The following is a 19560-nucleotide window of genomic DNA, read 5'->3' as shown; positions in this document are numbered from 1 at the left end:
GTTTATTCAGTTAAAATGGCACCATCAATCCAACCACCTTCGATCTGTTTATTATGCCATATTTTATATTATCAACAACCACATTTATTATTATTCCCAATAAAAACAGATATTATGCTAACCTATTTTTCCTTTTTTGCTAGGAATTATATTAATCTATTTCGGACTATATATATGATACATATATGTTAATTAAACTTGGGTTGTAAGTATATTTTACACTTGGTTGTGAAGAGACAAGAGATCCTTGAATTGTTCCTGTTTTGGCTCATTTTTTGTTAAGAGGAAACAGATATTTTGAGTTTTAACTCATTATTTGTATTATATATATATATATATAGTTCATACATTAGATATAAATGAGAGTTTTTAAGTATAACTATAATTTTTTTATATAAAAATACGAGTATCCTAAGTGTTAAAAAGAACGAACTATTTGTATTGTTCCACCAACTAACTATTTGATTTGTAATATATATTATTTTAACTATAATAGATAGACTTTTGGCATCCCAATTATTTTGGGGTTTATAGGGTTAAGCTTTTTTGTTTGAAATGCTTGTATTCTCTTCGCATTGATGAAATTGATTTTTACACATCGAACCAAATAAACAACCAAGACAAGAACATATATTTAGCTTTGTTTGTCATTGTTATAAAAAAACATTGAAGATAATCTATATTAATTATTGCGGATATAATTAATAGTCATTATTAAAAGATGAAAATATGTTATAGACAACCAATATAATTTGAAGTATTGTGTAGTAAAAAAACAAAATGAGGATAATAATGATAAAATGGTGGTTGTGAGAATAAATATAAGTGGGGGTGGGGATATTAATGATGTCTCAAAATATTTGATTATGGTTTATTGGGTCACTTTGATAAATCTATCTATCATTTGACATTCAATCAATCAATTAATTAAACGACCCTTATGTAGGGACCTTACTTACCCTTTGCGTAGAAAGCATTTAGAATTTAAATGAATACTGCATCATGTCATGTTGGTTCTATAAGGGTCCATTAATATTGGGTGGGGGTAAATCAAAAGGAATTAATTGAGATCTAGGCATGGGAAACTTGTGTGTAGATCTATAGAACAATTAATATTCTCTTGTTTCCATGTACACTGAAATAAAGGAGTTAAAAATAAATTAAATTCCATATAAGAAAGCATATATCAATGATCAAACTGACAAATGATAAATGTTCTCCCTTTTATACTTTGATGATTGTGGATCGTGTGGTCTTTTATTTATTTTATTTATTTTATTTAGAAGAGATTGATGAATGATAATTTTGAGACAGAGTTTGTATTGGGATAAGCTCAATAAACTTTCGTGCGAACATCTCATTTATCAACATCGCTTATTTACTAAAAATAATTAAAATATATTATTTTTTAAATATAAAATGTTGTAGCACAGTTTATGAAGATAAAACTTAAATTTTTTTATTTAGTTATGGGTTTAAATCTTAATAAAAAAATAATTTTTTTTTATCAATTTTTTAAATTAGACTTGCAGCAATAACAAAAAAAACATTCATAATTTTTTTTTACGGACAGTCCAAAACTCAGGGTCGGCTCTGCCAACACTCCAACTTAAAGTATTCTAAAGGTGACAATTCAAGTCAGATTCAGGTTAATAGATTTGACTTGGCAGGTTAGCGGGTTGAACGATACTAACTTGTACCTGACATGTTTAATAATTCTGATCAAAATCTCTAAACTGAACATGACCTATTTATTTATAATTGACCTCACTTAATTCGAACTCAACTAAATTTAACTCGGTGTAATTAATATCATATCTCTTATTTCGATTAAAATGACAACAACACAAAAGAACAATGAAACTAAATTACAAATATGTTTACAGAAAATTCTAGAAATAAAATAAGTGAGTGAATAGGAAATGACAAACACAAAACTCTAAAAAAAGAAAAATCATAAATTGGTTGACGGGTCTACTTTGGGTCATTTTGGTCGACCCGATTTTGACTTGTTTATTAATCAGGTCGACCTGATTTTAACCCGAACCCAAAATACATGACCATAACATGATTTTTCATGTTCGGTTCGGATCGTATTTTTGTGTCGGGTCAAAAATTGACATCCTAGTTTTAAGTGAGAATTAAACATGTAGCATTTGATTTCTTAGACTATTGTTACTGAAGGTATCATAGTGGATTTAAACAAATTATTAAACGGAAAAAAAATTTATTTTTTTTTGATGTAGGAAGCTAGCATACCTCCTTAACTATGACATTTACATTAATTTAAAACGTTTTTAAAGTGTGAATTGAACTCCTAATTTCTAGGCTTTTAAAAAAACCAAAAAGTTAAGTTTGTATATTTGTTGATATATCTGCACAAATCATAAATTTAATTATTATAATTCGAGTGTAGATAAAATGATTTTCGGTTCAAATTGAGTCGATATAACGATTAAATGGTTTAGATCGGTTTGAATGCTCACACTTATACTATTTCATTATTAGGGACAACTATTCTTTGATCATGAAGAATACAATTTTTTTCTTTCTTTTTCAATTCTCATTACAATGAATTGATTTCAAATAAGAGGGTTTTAATGTGAGACTCTAGTATTTTGAGTGGTTTTCTGGTTTTATTTTATTTCTAAATATGCTTTGTGGGTAAAATTCCTCATAGGTCAATTTTTATGTATCTTAACTATTAACTATATTGTTTAGTTTTTTTTAGGGTTATATTGGTAAATAAATCAAATATTTTGTTTTGAAGATAAGAATCTGCTTTGAAAGAGATAGACCAGGTAATTTGCATGTGAATGTCTCTATCTGTGTAGTTCAAAATTACATTTATATCCCTACTGATATATTTCCACAACCCATAGATAGCCATAGGGCATAGTTTAGTCCCCACTGGACACTACAACAGCCTTAAATTATTCAGCCAAATTAGGAAGGCTTGTTTATCTTTTGGTCATTTATATTTTTTAATATAAATTAATACATTATATTTAAAAACAGACAAAATATAAAAAGGACAACTTACACAATTATTCTGAACAAAAACAAAACCTGATTAAATATTGTGTATTTTGTTGGATGATTTTGTTCAGGATTTGTTTAATAATAAAAAAAATGTTATTTAAGTTTTTAATTTGTTGAATTATTATAATGTCTTTTTTTATTTAAAAATTAAATTTTATAATGATAAAATAAAAGTATTTTAATATTTTAATCGATAAACAACTGATTTGATGATTACACTATCGAGTATAAAATAACGATAAAATCAAAAAATATATATATAATCCACATGAAATGAGCTCTAGATGAGCCTCTTACTCTACCATATGTAATAATAATTGCATACAAGAGACGGATAAAAAATTATAGTCAGTGTGGGTTTAAAAAAATTAAAATCTAAAATTTATTGAAAAAAATTAAGGAATTAGTGAATAATGTCAATCCTCCACTATACATAAAAAAAATGTTTTTGGGTGTGTTGAAACCCATTCGCTCATTATTGATTGGATATTCATATTTATTATAATAATTTATTTATTTTTGTGTCAAATATCTTATTTATTTAAATATTTATGTGACTGAAAATAAATAAGAATAATTTATGGATCAATTGACAATTGTGAGACTTGTTTAAGGATATTTTGAACCTAAACTAAGTCATGCCACAGTTAAGATATATGCATATTTTTTCGTTTTTAGGAAAACGATAAAACGTTATTTCATTAAAAATAAAAATAGAAAAAATTGACATAAGTTTTTTTAATCAAATTAGACGAACCCTAAAGTTGATTTTAAAAGATATAAACGACAAAAATGAAGAAGGGAATATAACAATTCAAACAACAACCACAATTAAAAAAAAAAAAATTATACTATTTTGAAATTGTTTAAACTAATAACTTTCTCATAAGCAATGTTCCATCTTTGTCAAGTTAACCATTTGTTTCTCAAGTAATAAAATGAGATGTTTTAAATATAAGGCTTTTTTGAGGGAATCTAAATCAATTTGAATACATCGTTACCCTAAATTGATAAAAAAAAAAATGTACAAATTAATACACTTTGAAATTTTAATATAAAAACATTAATATTTTTAACAAAAAAAAATATACTAAAACTGGTTGTCCCAATGCATGACTCGATAGAAGCAAGCTATACTGATTTTGAAAAGAAAAATGTTAGTCTTACTCTTTCATTAGGTTTACCTTCGAAAACCTTAATAAGAAGTATAAAGAAACGTAGTGATATAAAAAAAGAAACGACAACATATCTTAATAAATTAAAATATTATAGCTAAAATCCCAAATTTCAATTCTAATTTTTATTTTTTTCTTAACAAAACATATTAAATATTTGTTATATGATTATATCTATATTTAAGTTAGTTTAATATAATATTTCACATAAGTTAATGTTGAAACTTGATTCTTATTAAGAATGTTCTTATTAAAGAAAAAGGGACTTTGATGTTCTAGCCAATTCATAAACAAATCAGGGACACATATAAAATAAAAAATTATTTATTAAGCTAGTGTTAGCTTAAAAAATTGTCTATGCTTTTGATGCAAACTTCATTACCTAGATTGTTAACTTTGTCGGGTTCTTTTGTCTTTGTCATTTATCTCCTCCACTAGTGGGATTTGGTCACTTAAGTCAATATATCTACTATTTTGTCATCTTTCTTGCAATTTCTTAATATTATATTATTTATTCACTTTTATTATGTTACCCACTCTAAAATCCATTATATATTGTCAATTGTTATATGTTTTGTAGTTATTTTATTATAAGGTTATTTTTGTGTATGAATTATTAATAAATTTATATATACATATTAAGATTAATAACATTGAGATCATATTAGCTATTTGAAGAATTAAATAAACCCGGATAAAAAAAAAGTTCTAACAAAATCAACTTCATATTAAAACAGGAATGAAATCATATTTTTAGTCAAATTGTCTAATTAATTCTCTAGTCATATTGTCTAATTAGATTATAAAAAATAAAATAGAACAAGATTTTCATTTTATTTGTATAACATTTAACTAAATAAATTAAAATTAAACTAATGATTTTAAACCTAATAAGGTAACTTAAACGGTAAGAATGTGGGTAAAAAAATTAAAGGTCACATATTCGATTTTCACTTACAAAATTAGCTACTTTACTTCGTTCAATTGTCTGGACGAGTTAATAAATGGAATAATAAGAGTTAGGGTTTTCTTCAAATTAAAAAGGTAATATAATTCACATTAAAAAAATAAGTAAATTATATAAAATTAAAATAATAATTTTAAACCCATAGCTTAAATAGCATAAGTGTGCCTAAAACATTCAAAAGTCACAAATTCGATTTTTATTTAAAAAAAAATAATTACTTACTCCATTCAATTGATATTTTTAGAAAAGTCAATAAGTAGAATAATAAAAAAGTTATGCTTTTTTAAAACTTTAAAAAAAGTAATATAATTCAAATAAAAAAAATATGTGAATTACATAAAATTCTAGTAATATATTTTATAAAACATAAAAGTAATTGTTTCTTTAAAAAGTTTTGATTTGTATAAGTGAGAGTAATCTAAATCCCTACCCAACTAAAGTGAAAAAGATTAGCATAATCTATTGCAATTGAACATAAATATATATTCTTTTTATGACTACAAAGTTCAAATTCAAATAAATGAAATTGTCACAATATATAAACTATTAAAAAAAGATTACATCTCAATTGAATTTTTTTTTTTTTTTTTACATTAGTAATAAAATAGTATAATAAATAATAAAATTGTAATTAATGAAGCTTTCAAATAAGATATTGAAAACTGGCTAAGAAGGATAAAAGTTGGCCTTGCCCGCCCAGAAGGGCAGAGTTTTCCAGTCTCTCTCTCTATATCTATATCTCTCTCCTTCTGCCATTTTACTGGTTTTCCTCTTCTGCTATCTATGTGCAGATTTATGCCTTTTCCATTTTGAAAGTTCAAATCTTGAGCTTATTCGGAAGCCTGAACAGGCCGCCATTAATGCTATCGTCCTTTCTTTCTTACCTGTCATCTATATCACTGTTCATCCTTCTTTGCTTCACCGAGAAATCAACCCACTATTTCTTTTCGAGAACCATGTCTTTGACAACAGATCATCATAAGGTTTTAGGTCCGAGAAGGTTCGGTATCTGATTCTGATATAGGGTTTTGTACCAGTGAAACATGGAGAGAGTTTTGCTTCAGAATAAAGGTTTGTTCTTGTTCTTCTTCTTCTTCTTCTTTCTTGTCAAATCTGATTTTATAATAATTTGATTTGTTTGTTAAGAGTGTTGTTAATTTTATGACTAGAATTTGAGTGGGCTCCAACCTGAATATAATATATTTGGCTGTTTATCGTCTCTGGTCATGAAAATTTCATCTTTTCTAGGTTTTGGTGGTCCTTCTATCTAATCTTTAAGGAATTGTGGGATCTGAATACACCCACCTATCTGTTTGTGTTTGTCTCTTTTTTCTGGGCTGGATTTTGATGGGTAAAAAAGGATGTGTAATCGATTTCTTCTCTTCTGTAGCATCATTGATATGATTGATCTTCCTTTTTTTTGACAATCTCTATAGGCATTTTGAGTCATAATTGAGGGTCTTGTGCTCTTAAGTCTCAATGTTTACCAATTTCATAATTCAGAAATTCTAGAGAAACTTTATCTCTTTACTAGTTTTGCAGCATCATTGCTGTTTGAAACGAAATGATGGCTTTTTCATCTCTTTATTCCTGCTTTTTGGCTTTGTCTTCCTTTACTTTTGACTTTTTTTTTTTCCATTGAGTTTTTCACCATTCATACAATCTGGGTTTCTTGTGTTTCATTTGCTTCTGTCCATCCGAATTGTTTGCTTGTGATCATAGGCTCTTACAGATCTACAAAACTATATTTGAGTGCCTGTCAGCCCACACAATTGTTCATATCTAGTGCTCATTATGTTATAGAATTCATTTGCAGGGGCAAGGCAGAATCAAAAGCAACGAAGTTTTCCAAAATATTCATCTGAATCGAGTTCTTACACTAGTGCAAGTGCTTTAGAGGATTCGGTATGATTAAACTTTCATTTTTCTGTGCGGCTTTCACTAACAAATCTAAACAAGTGTTTTTTTTTTTTATTTCAGATTACTTGTAAGCTAGAGAGGAGCTCTTTGAAAATGGTGGCCGGAACTCCAATGAAGAAACTATTAGCAGAGGAAATGTTGAAAGAAAATGAGTCAGAACAGAGACAACCAGGTCTCATTGCGAAACTGATGGGTCTAGACGGTATGCCACCTCAGCATCATCCTCGTCAAAGGAAAGACAGACACTGCTTTGGAACCTATGAACAAGGATCCGCCTCTGACTTCAAAATGCAAAACAAACACCGTCAAAGGCGACTCAATAAGACTGCGACCTCTTTGGGAGAACGTGAATTTAGAGATGTTTATGAGATTCAGGAATCAATCGAATTCGAGAAGCCTCGATGTAGCAAACGCTATTCAAGTTCGAAAGATTTCTTCGACACAATGGATGAACTAAATTCCAACAAAGATGTTTTGTTCACAAACGGTCATCAGCAGCCTGGCTCTTTATTTCATAGGAATCTTCTTGATATAAAAGATGCTACCTCAATTACTCAACCTAGTTGTATACAAGTTCTAAAGCCTTCAAAATTGACAATATGTGAAAGCAACAATATTGGCTGGAAATCAGATAAGGAAGGTATTTCGCACGTGACAAAGACATTACCTACAAAAATTGTTGTGCTCAAGCCAAACCTCGACCAGATGAAATCAACCGTCAATTCCGCTTTCTCCACAGATTCCTTTTCAAAGTCGAGGTCTGAGGATTCTAGAGAAATTGCGAGGGAGATTACTAGGAGAATGAGGAGATGTTTTCATAAAGATCCGGTTGAATGGACCTCCGTTTTGATTGGTTATGCTGGCGATGAGAGCTCTTATAGTGTCTATGATAGCGACTCTGGAAGTGAATCAGAGGTGATGATACTGACTTCTAGACAGTCGTTTCATTTGAGTAACAGGAAGAAGAAGAGTCTAGTTGAATCGTTTGTAAATAGAGAAGCTAAGAAGAGGCTTACTGACAGATGGACAATGTCGCAAAGGCAGAAAGCAATGGAAGTTTTTGGAAAAGGAAATACACTTGGTGAAATGCTTTCTATTCCCGATAGTGCAAATTCTTCACACACAATTAGTAGTATGGATGGTTCGATGGGATTACATATACAAAATCCAACTCATGAAGGTGGTACTACTTCTAGGAATAGAAGTAAACTGATGAAAGAAAGAAACTTGCGTTCAGACACAAAGAAACTTCATCGTTCTCAGCACATGCGCAATAGTAGCTCGGATTCTTCGGAGATGGATTGTTTTTACCAACCTCAAATGGTGGCCAATAAGGAAAAAGGAAAACTGTTTGAAGATTCGATTGTGTCTTCCAATGAACTCGCTCCCAAGACTTCAGCTGGTCCCTCTATGCAGGCCTCCAAGTCCAAGGCGATACAGGTTTGCACCATTTTTTCCTTATTAATTCATCTTGATTGAGTTTACTCTATGTGAATTGTTGTTATGATATATAAACGGAATCTATTGATTGCTGGCTATTTTCCCTTGTTAATTCATCTTTATTGAGTTTACTTATGAATACTATGTGAATTGTTATGATATATAAATGAAATATATTGATTGCTGGCTTTTATCCTTATTTTATATTTGATAACGTTTTAAAATATTACTACGAATGATATTTTAGTCATTTAATTCAGATAATCACACTTTTATTTCCTTAAGAAAACAAGATCTTTCCATTCAAATAAGATCCTGCTTAAAGGAACAGTTTTTCTTTTGGCATAATCAAAGTTTTCCTTTTGGTTTGATTTGCAGGATCCTCAAAAGGAGAAACTTCCCATGCCTTGTCCTGTAACCGAACCACAGTCTCCAGGAAGCTCGAAGGAAGCTGATCACACAAGTCCAGTTTCAGTTCTCGAAAGTAGTCCTTTTACAGAAGAACCGGTATCTGGTTCTAACTGTTTCGAAAGTGTCAGTGCAGGACTTTTAGGTAAGCTGACAACTCTTTTGTCCATAAACATATATACATGGATTCTTTTCTTTAACTAAAATTGATCTTTTTTTCCCATTCAGAGCTGAAGATGCAACTTAAGCTTCTCAAGATGGAATCTGGATCATGTGCTGACGATACAATGACTCGTTCACAAAACGATAACGACGTTCAATACTTTGAAGACGATAGCTTGATGTCTTCATACCTTACCGATATCCTAATCGACTCATGCATTCAGGATTGGGACCTGGACAACTTAATCTCGACATGGTACTCTCCAGAATGCCCTATCAGTTACGATTTATTTGAAAACCTTGAAAAGAAGTATGGCGATGATACGACATGGCTGAGGGAAGAAAGGAGGATTCTATTTGATCGAATCAATGTCTGCCTATTTGAGATGTTGGAACCTTTCACAGATTCATACCCGTGGCTGAAGCTGGGGGTTAAGAAGGTGGCTGGCTCAAACATGTTGATATCGGAGATGAAGTGGAAGCTTGAAGAAGTGTTGGAAAATGAAGAGAAGAGTACAGAGAAGGAGATTTCGGTTGATCGGGAGATGGAATGGAGGGATTATAGGGAGTATATGGATGTTATCGGTAGGGAACTCGAGATATTGTTGCTTAACGAACTAATAGAAGAGGCTGCCTTTATGACAATAATATGTAAAGGGTAATACATAATGGTGTTTAGGATAATGTTAGATTAATAATGCTTAAGCATGAATAATAGATGGAAGATTGTGTAAAACAAAGGACACATTTCATGTAATAGATCTCTTTAAAACGGGAGTTGATGTACTTCATGGAGCTTGAAGTATATGTGCAAGTCCTAAGTTTAATTTCTACCTTCATCATTTGAAAAACATGTTTTATGTCCAAAACTTTTCATATTATCACCAAATTTAGAAGCATAAATATACTTTGAGAGGGTTATTGTTATTTTGAATCGTTTATATTAAATGAAATTCGAACATTGAATTTTTTTATATAAGACTCGAATTATTACAAAAGTTTGTTTTAAGATATAACGTTCAGTCTTTTTATTATAAGAGAATATTTACAAGCATATTTTACTTGTTTTTTCAGCTTATAATTTTGTAAGATCTATCAGTTTTAAAATTGTCTTTTGAAAGGATGTTGTTGGTGGATGAAAATTCATTCATTCATATTTCAAGGTGTATTTCATCATGGGAAGAAAATTATGTGCTTAGTCAAAATTGGAGTAATCTTTTGGTGAAGTTACAAGTAATATACTATTTAAGATGAAGTAAATTTTCGTTGTTGTGTGGTTGGGATGTATGTTTTAATTTGTGTTAACTTTTTCTAGCACTTTTCCTAGCTTGATTTTGAATTCATATTTATTCTCATTTAAATTTTAAATAAAATAACACTAAAGGGATATTTGATTCAAATAAGGGAATGAAAATATAATTGATAGACATAAGAAATGAGAATTTATCAATGACAACAAAATAAAGGTTGAAAGGCGAGAGAAGAAAGAAAAATTTTCAACCAATCTTTCCAAAATTTTTCTCGCTGTAATTTCTCTATCTAAATAAAGGTTCTCGTCGGGTCTTCGGGCATAAAGAAAATTTCCACGAGTCTTAATATAAAAAATAAAATTTATTCTAAGGCTTTTCTTTCTCTTACTTATTCTCTCATTTTTCGCTTGGGTTTTGGACGGACATTTTGCCGCTCATGTCCGCACTGGATGAGCAATCCTCAATCCGTGGACGTTGAGTGACAGCTTCCTCTAGAAAAATCGTTAACGATTTTGAGCTAGAACGGATGAATTTCGAAGGTGATTCTACTCCCTTTTCGATCCCGTGGTAAGCTTTCTATTATTTCTTTCTCGAACCGAAGCAACATATGCATCACAAATCCTAAACTTTTTCCTCTCTTATGAATAAGGGGATGAGGTGGATTAACTAGGTGATCGATCTATTGGGTAACTAATAATAGAAGCACAACTTGAACTGAAGTTGATAGTGCTAGAAAAGTAGAACCAATTGTTTAGAACATCTTGGGTTTATCCTAGTGTAAAAATTGACGGTATAGCTAAATAGAGAGTTTCAAAAATTGTTAAAACATTATTGACCAATAAGAAATAAAAATGGAAGAATATAAGAATGTAAAATGGCCAATGAAAGAAATCATGAATGGGAGCAAGGTCAGAGCATAAGTTGAACAACAAAAGAGTCGAAGGAAGGTCTAAATTGGGTAACCAAGAGATGATTGGAATGTTAAAGATAGAAGAGTTTGGCTTAATGTTTAATTGGTTATTTAGTATTTTGATTAGATTTCAATTGGTTTTTTGATTGATATATACATATACACTTTTAGGTCGATTGTTTTCTTGCTTGTTTGATGTATATGATTTTTGTCGTGTGCTTAAACGACAAATTTTAACACATAAAAAAATAAATAATTATATTTCTTAAAAAAATAATAAGTGACAAAATTCGTTTATTTTTTTTAATAATAGTTTTGTCGTTTTCTCGAAAAAAACAAATTTAACCTAAAGTGCATTTAATATGCTATATACACATTGAACAAATTTAATCAGTAATGCAGAAACAATATTGATCCATGTATAATGGTAGAGAATTAGGAAAGAAATAATATTGATTCATGTATAATAGCAGAGAATTAAGAAAGAATTGGTTTGTGAGCATGTAATAGCATGCATATCTATTAGTACCACTGATCTTCTCTTTAGAATTTGTGTTTCTATTCTTGATATCAGTAACTTTATCTCTCCGGTTGTTATCAAATAACTATTTTTTTTTCATGTGTCCATCTAATAAAAATGTAAAAGACCTCTTGATTTGCATAATTCTAGCAACGGTTGGTATAATCGTTGTCGCTTTACTCAGCTGCAAAAATTTATGCATATGGGAGGACTAGAGATATTTCCAACAGCGTTCTTTTCACTTATTTACTGGAGCGTATACGTCGACATAAGGCATGATATCAAAGTTCAGGAATATTTCCCCGTATTTGAGTCGATCTGTTGACCCTATGCTTGGCGATGGTTGTACCTTTAGCAGCACCACTACTTATAAAGCTGAGTTGATTCACGTTGAAAATGCGGCAATCTCAAGTTATGCCCATATCGAATATAGAATCTAATAAGCTTTCAGACACACAAGACACTTATAGTGTCTAAAATCATACATGAAGGACAAAAAAAGAGAATGAGAAGGAAATACATGTGAAACTATTCTAGCATTGGTTTATACAAAAAAAACTTGAGACGAATATCCCAATCTCGTGAAAGCTACACATCTTTCATTTGGTTAGTCTTGTCTTCAACAATTAGTTTACTTGAGAAGGTCTTTGCAGCTACTTTTGATTGGTATACAAGGCATGAACTTATCTCTTATGACCAAAATCTTAGGAAAGACAAGCATTACATAATTTTTTTCCACAATGAAAATAATAAGAATTAGAGTTCATCTCTCGTATAACTTGTATGTTTCAATGACATGAGGTTATTGTCAAAACTAGCCATAATTGCGTTTATCATGATTCCAATGCTTGGTTCATATTTTTTACTTACAAGTGAAAGTGCATTAGTTTGTACATTAGCACATTCATTCTAGAAGCCTCATATGGAGCCATAAATTCAATAACCTTAGCCAAAGAAATTGGGAGTGGAAAGAACATATGCATGGAATTCAAATGCTATCAGAAAACATTTATTATCTAGGGATCACATCTAGGAGTTTTTTCATAAATAATTAGAGTTGATAGATTATCAGGCTCTACAAAATTTTATTCTCAATAGATGATTCCAATATGGTTACCATAAACATCACTACTCCGGTGGATTTCCTCTCAATGCTTAATTCTTATTTTTATTTAAAAGTAATAGAGAGAAATTAAGTTTTAATCCAATAAAATTTATTTATATTTATTTATTCATGTTTTGATATTGATTTAATTGTTTAAATAATTTAAAATTATTTTATAAGTAAATAAATAGTTAATATATATAATACTCCTCCCGTCGTCGTTGCACTACTCTAATATAAATATTTAATTTTTAAAATAAAATTATTATTAATTTTCTTTTCTTTTTAAGTTTTTATATTATAATTTTAATTTATTTATTATAATTTTATTATTAATATTTAGTATTTAAAATTAATTATATATAAATGACTATATTATTAATTATTATAATTATTATTAAGAATTTATTTTATTTTAAATAATTCCTTGATATTATTTAAATAATTGAAATAAATTTTTTGAATAAATAAATAAATTTTTTTATTATAATTTTAGTTATAAAATAATATATTTAATATAATACAATTATAATAATGAGAAAAAAATAAACATTATTTGTGAGAAAATGAACCTTATGGAAGAAAAAGTAGACCTCAGAGTAATGAGATTTATTTATCTAATTTAAAAGAAATAAAAAAATTAATTAGTATTCGATAATCAAATTAATATAGTGTAATTAAATTAATGAATCAAACAACTCAATTTATTCTTTTCTCATTATTAATACAAAACCACATATCAAGCATATTCAAATTCATTTCCAAAAAGAATTAATTAAATTTGTTAAAAGAGTTTGGATGACCAGAAAAAGTGTGTGATGCAAGAAAAATATTTGATAAAATTCAAAATAGATAGATTTTATATTTGTTTTTTAAATAACTTCAGAATCACCTAATTTTATGTAGGGTGTATATCATTTTACACGTATTTATTTTTTAAGTAAAGTATTCTTTTTTTAGATTTATGCCATCAAACTGTACCAACATTTTAGGTGATTAAATTTTTGGTAATATGTAAAAAAAAATTTTTTGAAGAGAATTGATATTTACACCTATTATAAAATAAAATAAAATATTATATTATATTAAATTAAATTAAAGTAAGAAAACATTTGTTTGAAACAAAACAATAAAATTGTAATAGTTCAATAAATAAATATATAATTAAAAATCGAGCATATTCAATAAAAAAAAAAAGTCCAAATTTTATTAGAATCTATTATTCAAATAAAGAAATGATTGATTAGATAATTTGAGTAAAAAATTATAAAAGAAATGTCGTGTTACAATTTGATTAACTAAAAAATTAAATAATTTTTTAGAATTAAATATTAAACAATTTAATTTGATAGGAAAAGTGGAATCTCATTAAGTCCAATAAATTATTTATTTATTATTTTAGAATTAACAAAACAATTAAAACAAGTTTTATTTATGATTGAAATTCATTCAACAAAATTGGGCCAGATGTGGGAGGAGGAAGAGAGATGATCTGCGCATTCTTGACCTTGGAAATGGTGGCCAGCACACTTAACGGCGTCACATCCCCAACCACCGTCACCTTCTTCTCCGTGAACTCTATCTTGAACGATGTAACCCCTATTCACAGATAATCAACAATTATTTATTATTATTATTATTATTATTATTATTATTATTATTATTATTATTATTATTATTATTATTATTATTATTATTATTATTATTATCTAGTCCTCACCTTTCATTCTAGAGATGTGCTTCCTCACTTTAGCTTCACAACCTCTACAATGAAGTGAAACCCTAATGACAACAACCTGCAATCAAATAATCCAATAATAATGAAGGATAACAAATTAAAATTAAAATATTATTTCATTTAAATCAATATAATTAAAAAAAAAAAAAGTTAGTTAAACATAATATATTTTCAAATAAATTGATCAGATATTTTCTCATCCAGATACTAAACCAGTTTCAAAATGTGTTTCCAAATAACTATATAAGTTAACATAGAATTATCTAATCTAAATTAATATGAACAAGATTTTTAAACAAAAACAAAAATGTTTAACTATATTTTTTCTTTCAAATCCCAACCAAAACCTAAACCCAAAATCTAGCTCCAAAATTATATATTTCTAAATGGGTCAATAAGATTGTCTCATCTAAATTAACTTATGTTCCACTTGATCATACTTAACAATTTTTTTATTGAAATTTATTAACATTTTTTAGAACAGAGATACAGATCGAAACCCAAAGAAATTTAATAAGGTTGATAATATCCTCATACTAAAGATATTTCAAATTTTCAAGGTCTAAGTATCTTTTAAAATACTAAACTATCTTAATTTTACTGATTAACCCATTCAAACAATATCAACTCTAATCAATAATCAATAGTATAACAATCTGAAAATCTCCACATTAATCGATCGAATACCTGATTATCAGGAGTGCTAGTGGGAGGAGGAAAGGAGGAGGAGGAGGATGATAAAGGAGAAAAAATTGATGTAGAGAAGTTGTCAGACTTGATCACCACCTTGTCAGTAAACGTTATCTTCTTCTTGGTCGGAACAGGGTCTTGGAAATGACCTAATATAGTATCCGACAAGCTGCTAGAATCATCATCCAAAAGGTATCTTGAAGAAGAAGAACAAGAAGAAGTTGGTAATGCCTTGTTGTTGTTCCTCTCATAGTCGACTAATTTCAAGCTATTTTTTCTCCCTTGTTCCTCCTTATCATCATCATCATTGTCTTCGTCGTCGTCGTCGTGATTCTGAATCAGCTGATTGTTGTAAGGTGGCGATAATTTTCCGATTCTTCTTCGGTCGTGAATGATGGGGTTGTGCCGGTCAATTGTCCGGCCACCGCATGTTGAGGATGAGGGTATTGAGATTTCATCCATTCTAAGGTTAATGGCTGTTGTGTGGCTTCAAGGGAAGAATAAATGGATGATTTCCTTCATTAATTTGTTACTTGTAAAGGGAAATCCAAAGCCAATGGTTCATAGAATCTTGCATTAATCGACTTTAGAGAAACATTCCTTAGGGATAAAAAAACATTTTATTTGTCGTGAGAGTTGGTGTCTAAGAAACTAAAAAATACGAGTTTGATTTTATTTAAAAATCATTAAGGTGAAATAGAGTTTATAATTGTAGGATTTATGTTACATTTAAGATCAAATATATGGTTTATTTAAATCGTCACATTAGAAATATCTTTATTAAAATTACAATATTAGAAGAAAGTTTTCACATGTACAATTTGTTTAGTAAATAATTGTTTTAAGATGTTATATATTAATGTTTTTTTTATAGTTGATTTTGTTTGAAGTAATATGAATTATTTGATTAATATTATCATGTCTCCAAATATTTTTAACGCGACATAAGATATATTAATATAATGATATAATAAAATTAAATTGGACCGGTGGATTCTTATTTAAAATGTCTTAAATAAGAGTGAAAGTTTAATTTTTATTTAAAATATATTAAATGAAAATGTAAGTCTATTAAAAAAAAATTGAAAGAAAATAGAAAGAAAGAAACTCAAAAGAAAGTAAAAAGCAAATTAAAGACTTATTCTTTCATCTTCTAGAATAATAATATATATAAAAAATTAAGGATTGAGGAATTAGATGCTGCATGCTTTGCCTTCTTTTGCTCCACAAGTCATATAGAGAATCAGATGCCCACAATTAAAGAAAAGGCCATATTTTAATTCTTATTTTTATTTATTCTTTTGAAAAATTCCATTGAAACCTGCAGTCTGGTTCTTTTATATAATAAAAAATAGTTGTTAATGATTTTGAATTTTGAAACATACTAATTATCTGAGTGATTAAATAATTGAGAGTCTTTTTTTTTCTTAAATTTCAATCTCAATTTGTCTTCTTCTATAAATATTTTTCTGATCTTTTATTTTCTTTTTGATTGAAAATATATAGTTTCTTTGAAGAGTTTCTCATCTGATTTTTTTAAAATAAATTATACAAATAAATCAAAATAGCAACAGTTCATAGGTGGGCTACACAGCCTACACCTAGTGGCGGGCCTGACCCAGTAGGTCAACAGCGACCTGGTCATGTGGAGTTGGATTTTCGGGCCTCTTTGGAAACACATTTATATTTGGTCTAAGTTGGATTAAAAAATTTAAAAATAATTTTTGAATGTATTTGTATGTACGTTTAAATTTAATATAGAATTAAATCCGTTAAAATCTAACTGACTTTAAAATTATACAATTTTACTATTTTAAAGATGGTTAATTAACTATATATTTTAGATAGTTAAATTGTTCAGATTTTATATTTACATATATTAAAAGAATCAATTTATATTTATAAATTAAAAAATATTATTTTGTAAATTTAACTTTTTATAATGTTATTTACAAGTTATTAATTTTTAAATAATTTTATATTTAAATATATATATATATATATATATTTAAAATTGTTAATGTATAAAATATTCATTATATATAATTAATAATAATATATAATTAATATTTTAAAATTAAATTATTACTATGTATGTAATTCTCAATTTTATGAATTTACAATTGGTCAACGATTTTAAATAATTCTGGATTCGGATTGTTTTATTGGAACAAATATAACTTGAGATATAATATGAAGCCATTTTTTAATTTGGGAATATGATATTATTTTATATTTATTCTTTTACTTTTATTTTAAGCATATACTTTTATATAAATACAATCTTATAAGTTAATAAAAATTTAATGGTACTCTATGAGAAGACATTTAGTATTTTGTAAGATAGTTTTTTCATTTCTACATAATATATACTTTCGTTCAATTTGACTAGGAAATATAAAATTTCTTCATTCTACTCCTCCTTGTACTTATATTAAATATTTCTCCTTCTCATTCCCACCCTTTCCCATCATGTTTTTATATTTGTTATCATTCTCTATGATTCACCCATTTGAAAAAATACTTATTTTTTTATAAAAAAAATAAAGATAATTAATAATTTTAGTTGATAAAGATAAAACACCAATTTCTAATAATATTTGGATTAGTATGAACTTTAAAGTTTGGCATACAGGACTATTAGAATTTTCACAATTTTAATTATGCTGAGATTTATTTGTTAAGCAAAATTTGTCTGTCTATTGAATACAACATGAATTTGTTTTACTAATATTTCGATAAGCGACCTACATATATTGTAGTTGCTTAGCCTATAATGATATCTCCAAGTAACGAACGGGTAGAGTGCCCTCTTGAATCCCCATAATGCCAAAAAGACTCGCTTTTGTCTCCTCCTTCACACCACCGTGAATGCCAAACTTTTTCCTTTATTAATAACCAAACTTATAAGATTAAAAAAAGATTGTTAATACTTCCTTAATAGTGTTAATAAAGTCAACATCAGCGTGTGCCATAATAAAGAGGTCGTACACAAAGTAGATGTGTGTAATATCTTCCTCCATGCATTGTGGATGGTGGATGTACAGAAGGTTGGGCAACAAAAAGATTATCATACAGGTCGATAGAGCTTGTTATAAAAGTCATTATGAGAATCATAGGGTATTGAGCATAACAAATCATTCTCCCAAAGAAGGTAGTGAAGAATCTTGATTGTCTTATGAGAAACTTTATTTGGGGGAATCAAAGAAGAGGTGAGAAGAAAGTGAAGTAGGCTGATGTGTGTAAGCCGAAAGAAGAAGGGGGATAGGACTGAAAAGTTGCATTGAATGGAACAAGGCTCTTACGATAAGGCACTTTTAGACGTTAGAAAAGAAACAAGACTCATTGTGGGTTAGGTGGGTGCATTCAAGGTTTATGAAGAATGAAAAGAGTGTTTGGACGTGTACAATTAAGGCAGAAATGACATGGTCACTCAAAAAAATCTCAAATTAAAAGAGAGTGCCATGAAGATGTTTGTTATTCGAATCGGATATGGTAGAGAACACTCTTTTGGCATGAATCGTGGTTTGAAGAATTTCTTATCGTTCTAAAAGAAGAATTTGGGCATATGAGGATTAGAAGAGATTGCCATGAAGCTACTATTCGGGACATTAAAGAGGGTGCATGGAACTCAATCTTGAGGCGCATCCCGGAAGGTATGAGAATCCTTAATCATTTGTATACTTTACTTTTCAATGTGCACATGGATACTCGAGTTTGAAAGGTGGAACAATGTGAGAAATTTGATGCGGGATTAGCTTGGGATATGTTACGAAATAAGGGTGATTATGTACAATGGTCTCATGTTGTTTGGTCTCCCAAGATTATTCCAATGCACCAATTCATCTTATGGTTATTTTTTAGAGGGAGACTTAATACTCGTGATAGAATTGTGAAGTACATGGAAATTCCCAATTTGAAATGTTTACTTGTAATGATGTGAATGAGTCCATTGACCACTTGTTTGGTTGCTACCCATTTACCTTGGAACTATGTGAAGGAATTGTGTCCTTTAATTTAATGTGCAATGACTAAACTTGGATAGGACAAATTAACAGATATAATTTAATCCGATTATTTTAGGAGTCGTAGTGCTTTGCTAGAAGCCAACTACAATTAATGGGGTTAAACCTATAACTATTATAATCGGGTCATATGAGGTCACACACTTAGAGTTGACCGACTAGATAAACGAGAAAGATGGTTAATTATTAATACATATTATATATTATT

At 28.6% G+C, this 19560-nt stretch overlaps 2 protein-coding genes across 3 annotated transcripts; one reads left to right on the top strand and one right to left on the bottom strand.

Moving 5' to 3' along the window:
• The first annotated feature begins 5873 nt into the window (after positions 1–5873).
• LOC124938286 lies at positions 5874–9918 on the top strand. 2 transcript variants are annotated; one of them, XM_047478705.1, is made up of 5 exons: positions 5874–6255; positions 7001–7089; positions 7165–8544; positions 8923–9097; positions 9181–9918. In XM_047478705.1, exons 1-5 carry the CDS (start codon positions 6228–6230, stop codon positions 9774–9776), a joined length of 2268 nt encoding a protein of 755 aa, XP_047334661.1. In that variant the 5' UTR covers positions 5874–6227; the 3' UTR covers positions 9777–9918. The 2 variants fall into 2 exon arrangements, with proteins under 2 accessions (XP_047334661.1, XP_047334662.1); XM_047478706.1 differs by having other exon boundaries at positions 6988–7089.
• Positions 9919–14270: 4352 nt separating this feature from the next.
• On the bottom strand, positions 14271–15837 carry LOC124940679 (protein SODIUM POTASSIUM ROOT DEFECTIVE 3-like). Its single transcript, XM_047481211.1, has 3 exons — positions 15325–15837; positions 14620–14695; positions 14271–14498 (listed from the first exon to the last, which is right to left on the bottom strand). Exons 1-3 carry the CDS (start codon positions 15787–15789, stop codon positions 14332–14334), a joined length of 708 nt encoding a protein of 235 aa, XP_047337167.1. The 5' UTR covers positions 15790–15837; the 3' UTR covers positions 14271–14331.
• Positions 15838–19560: the final 3723 nt, after the last annotated feature.

Source organism: Impatiens glandulifera, chromosome 5 (assembly GCF_907164915.1).
Source record: "Impatiens glandulifera chromosome 5, dImpGla2.1, whole genome shotgun sequence".
NCBI lineage: Eukaryota > Viridiplantae > Streptophyta > Magnoliopsida > Ericales > Balsaminaceae > Impatiens > Impatiens glandulifera.
Note: the sequence above shows the minus strand (reverse complement) of the source record. Positions and strands in the feature narration are given on the sequence as shown.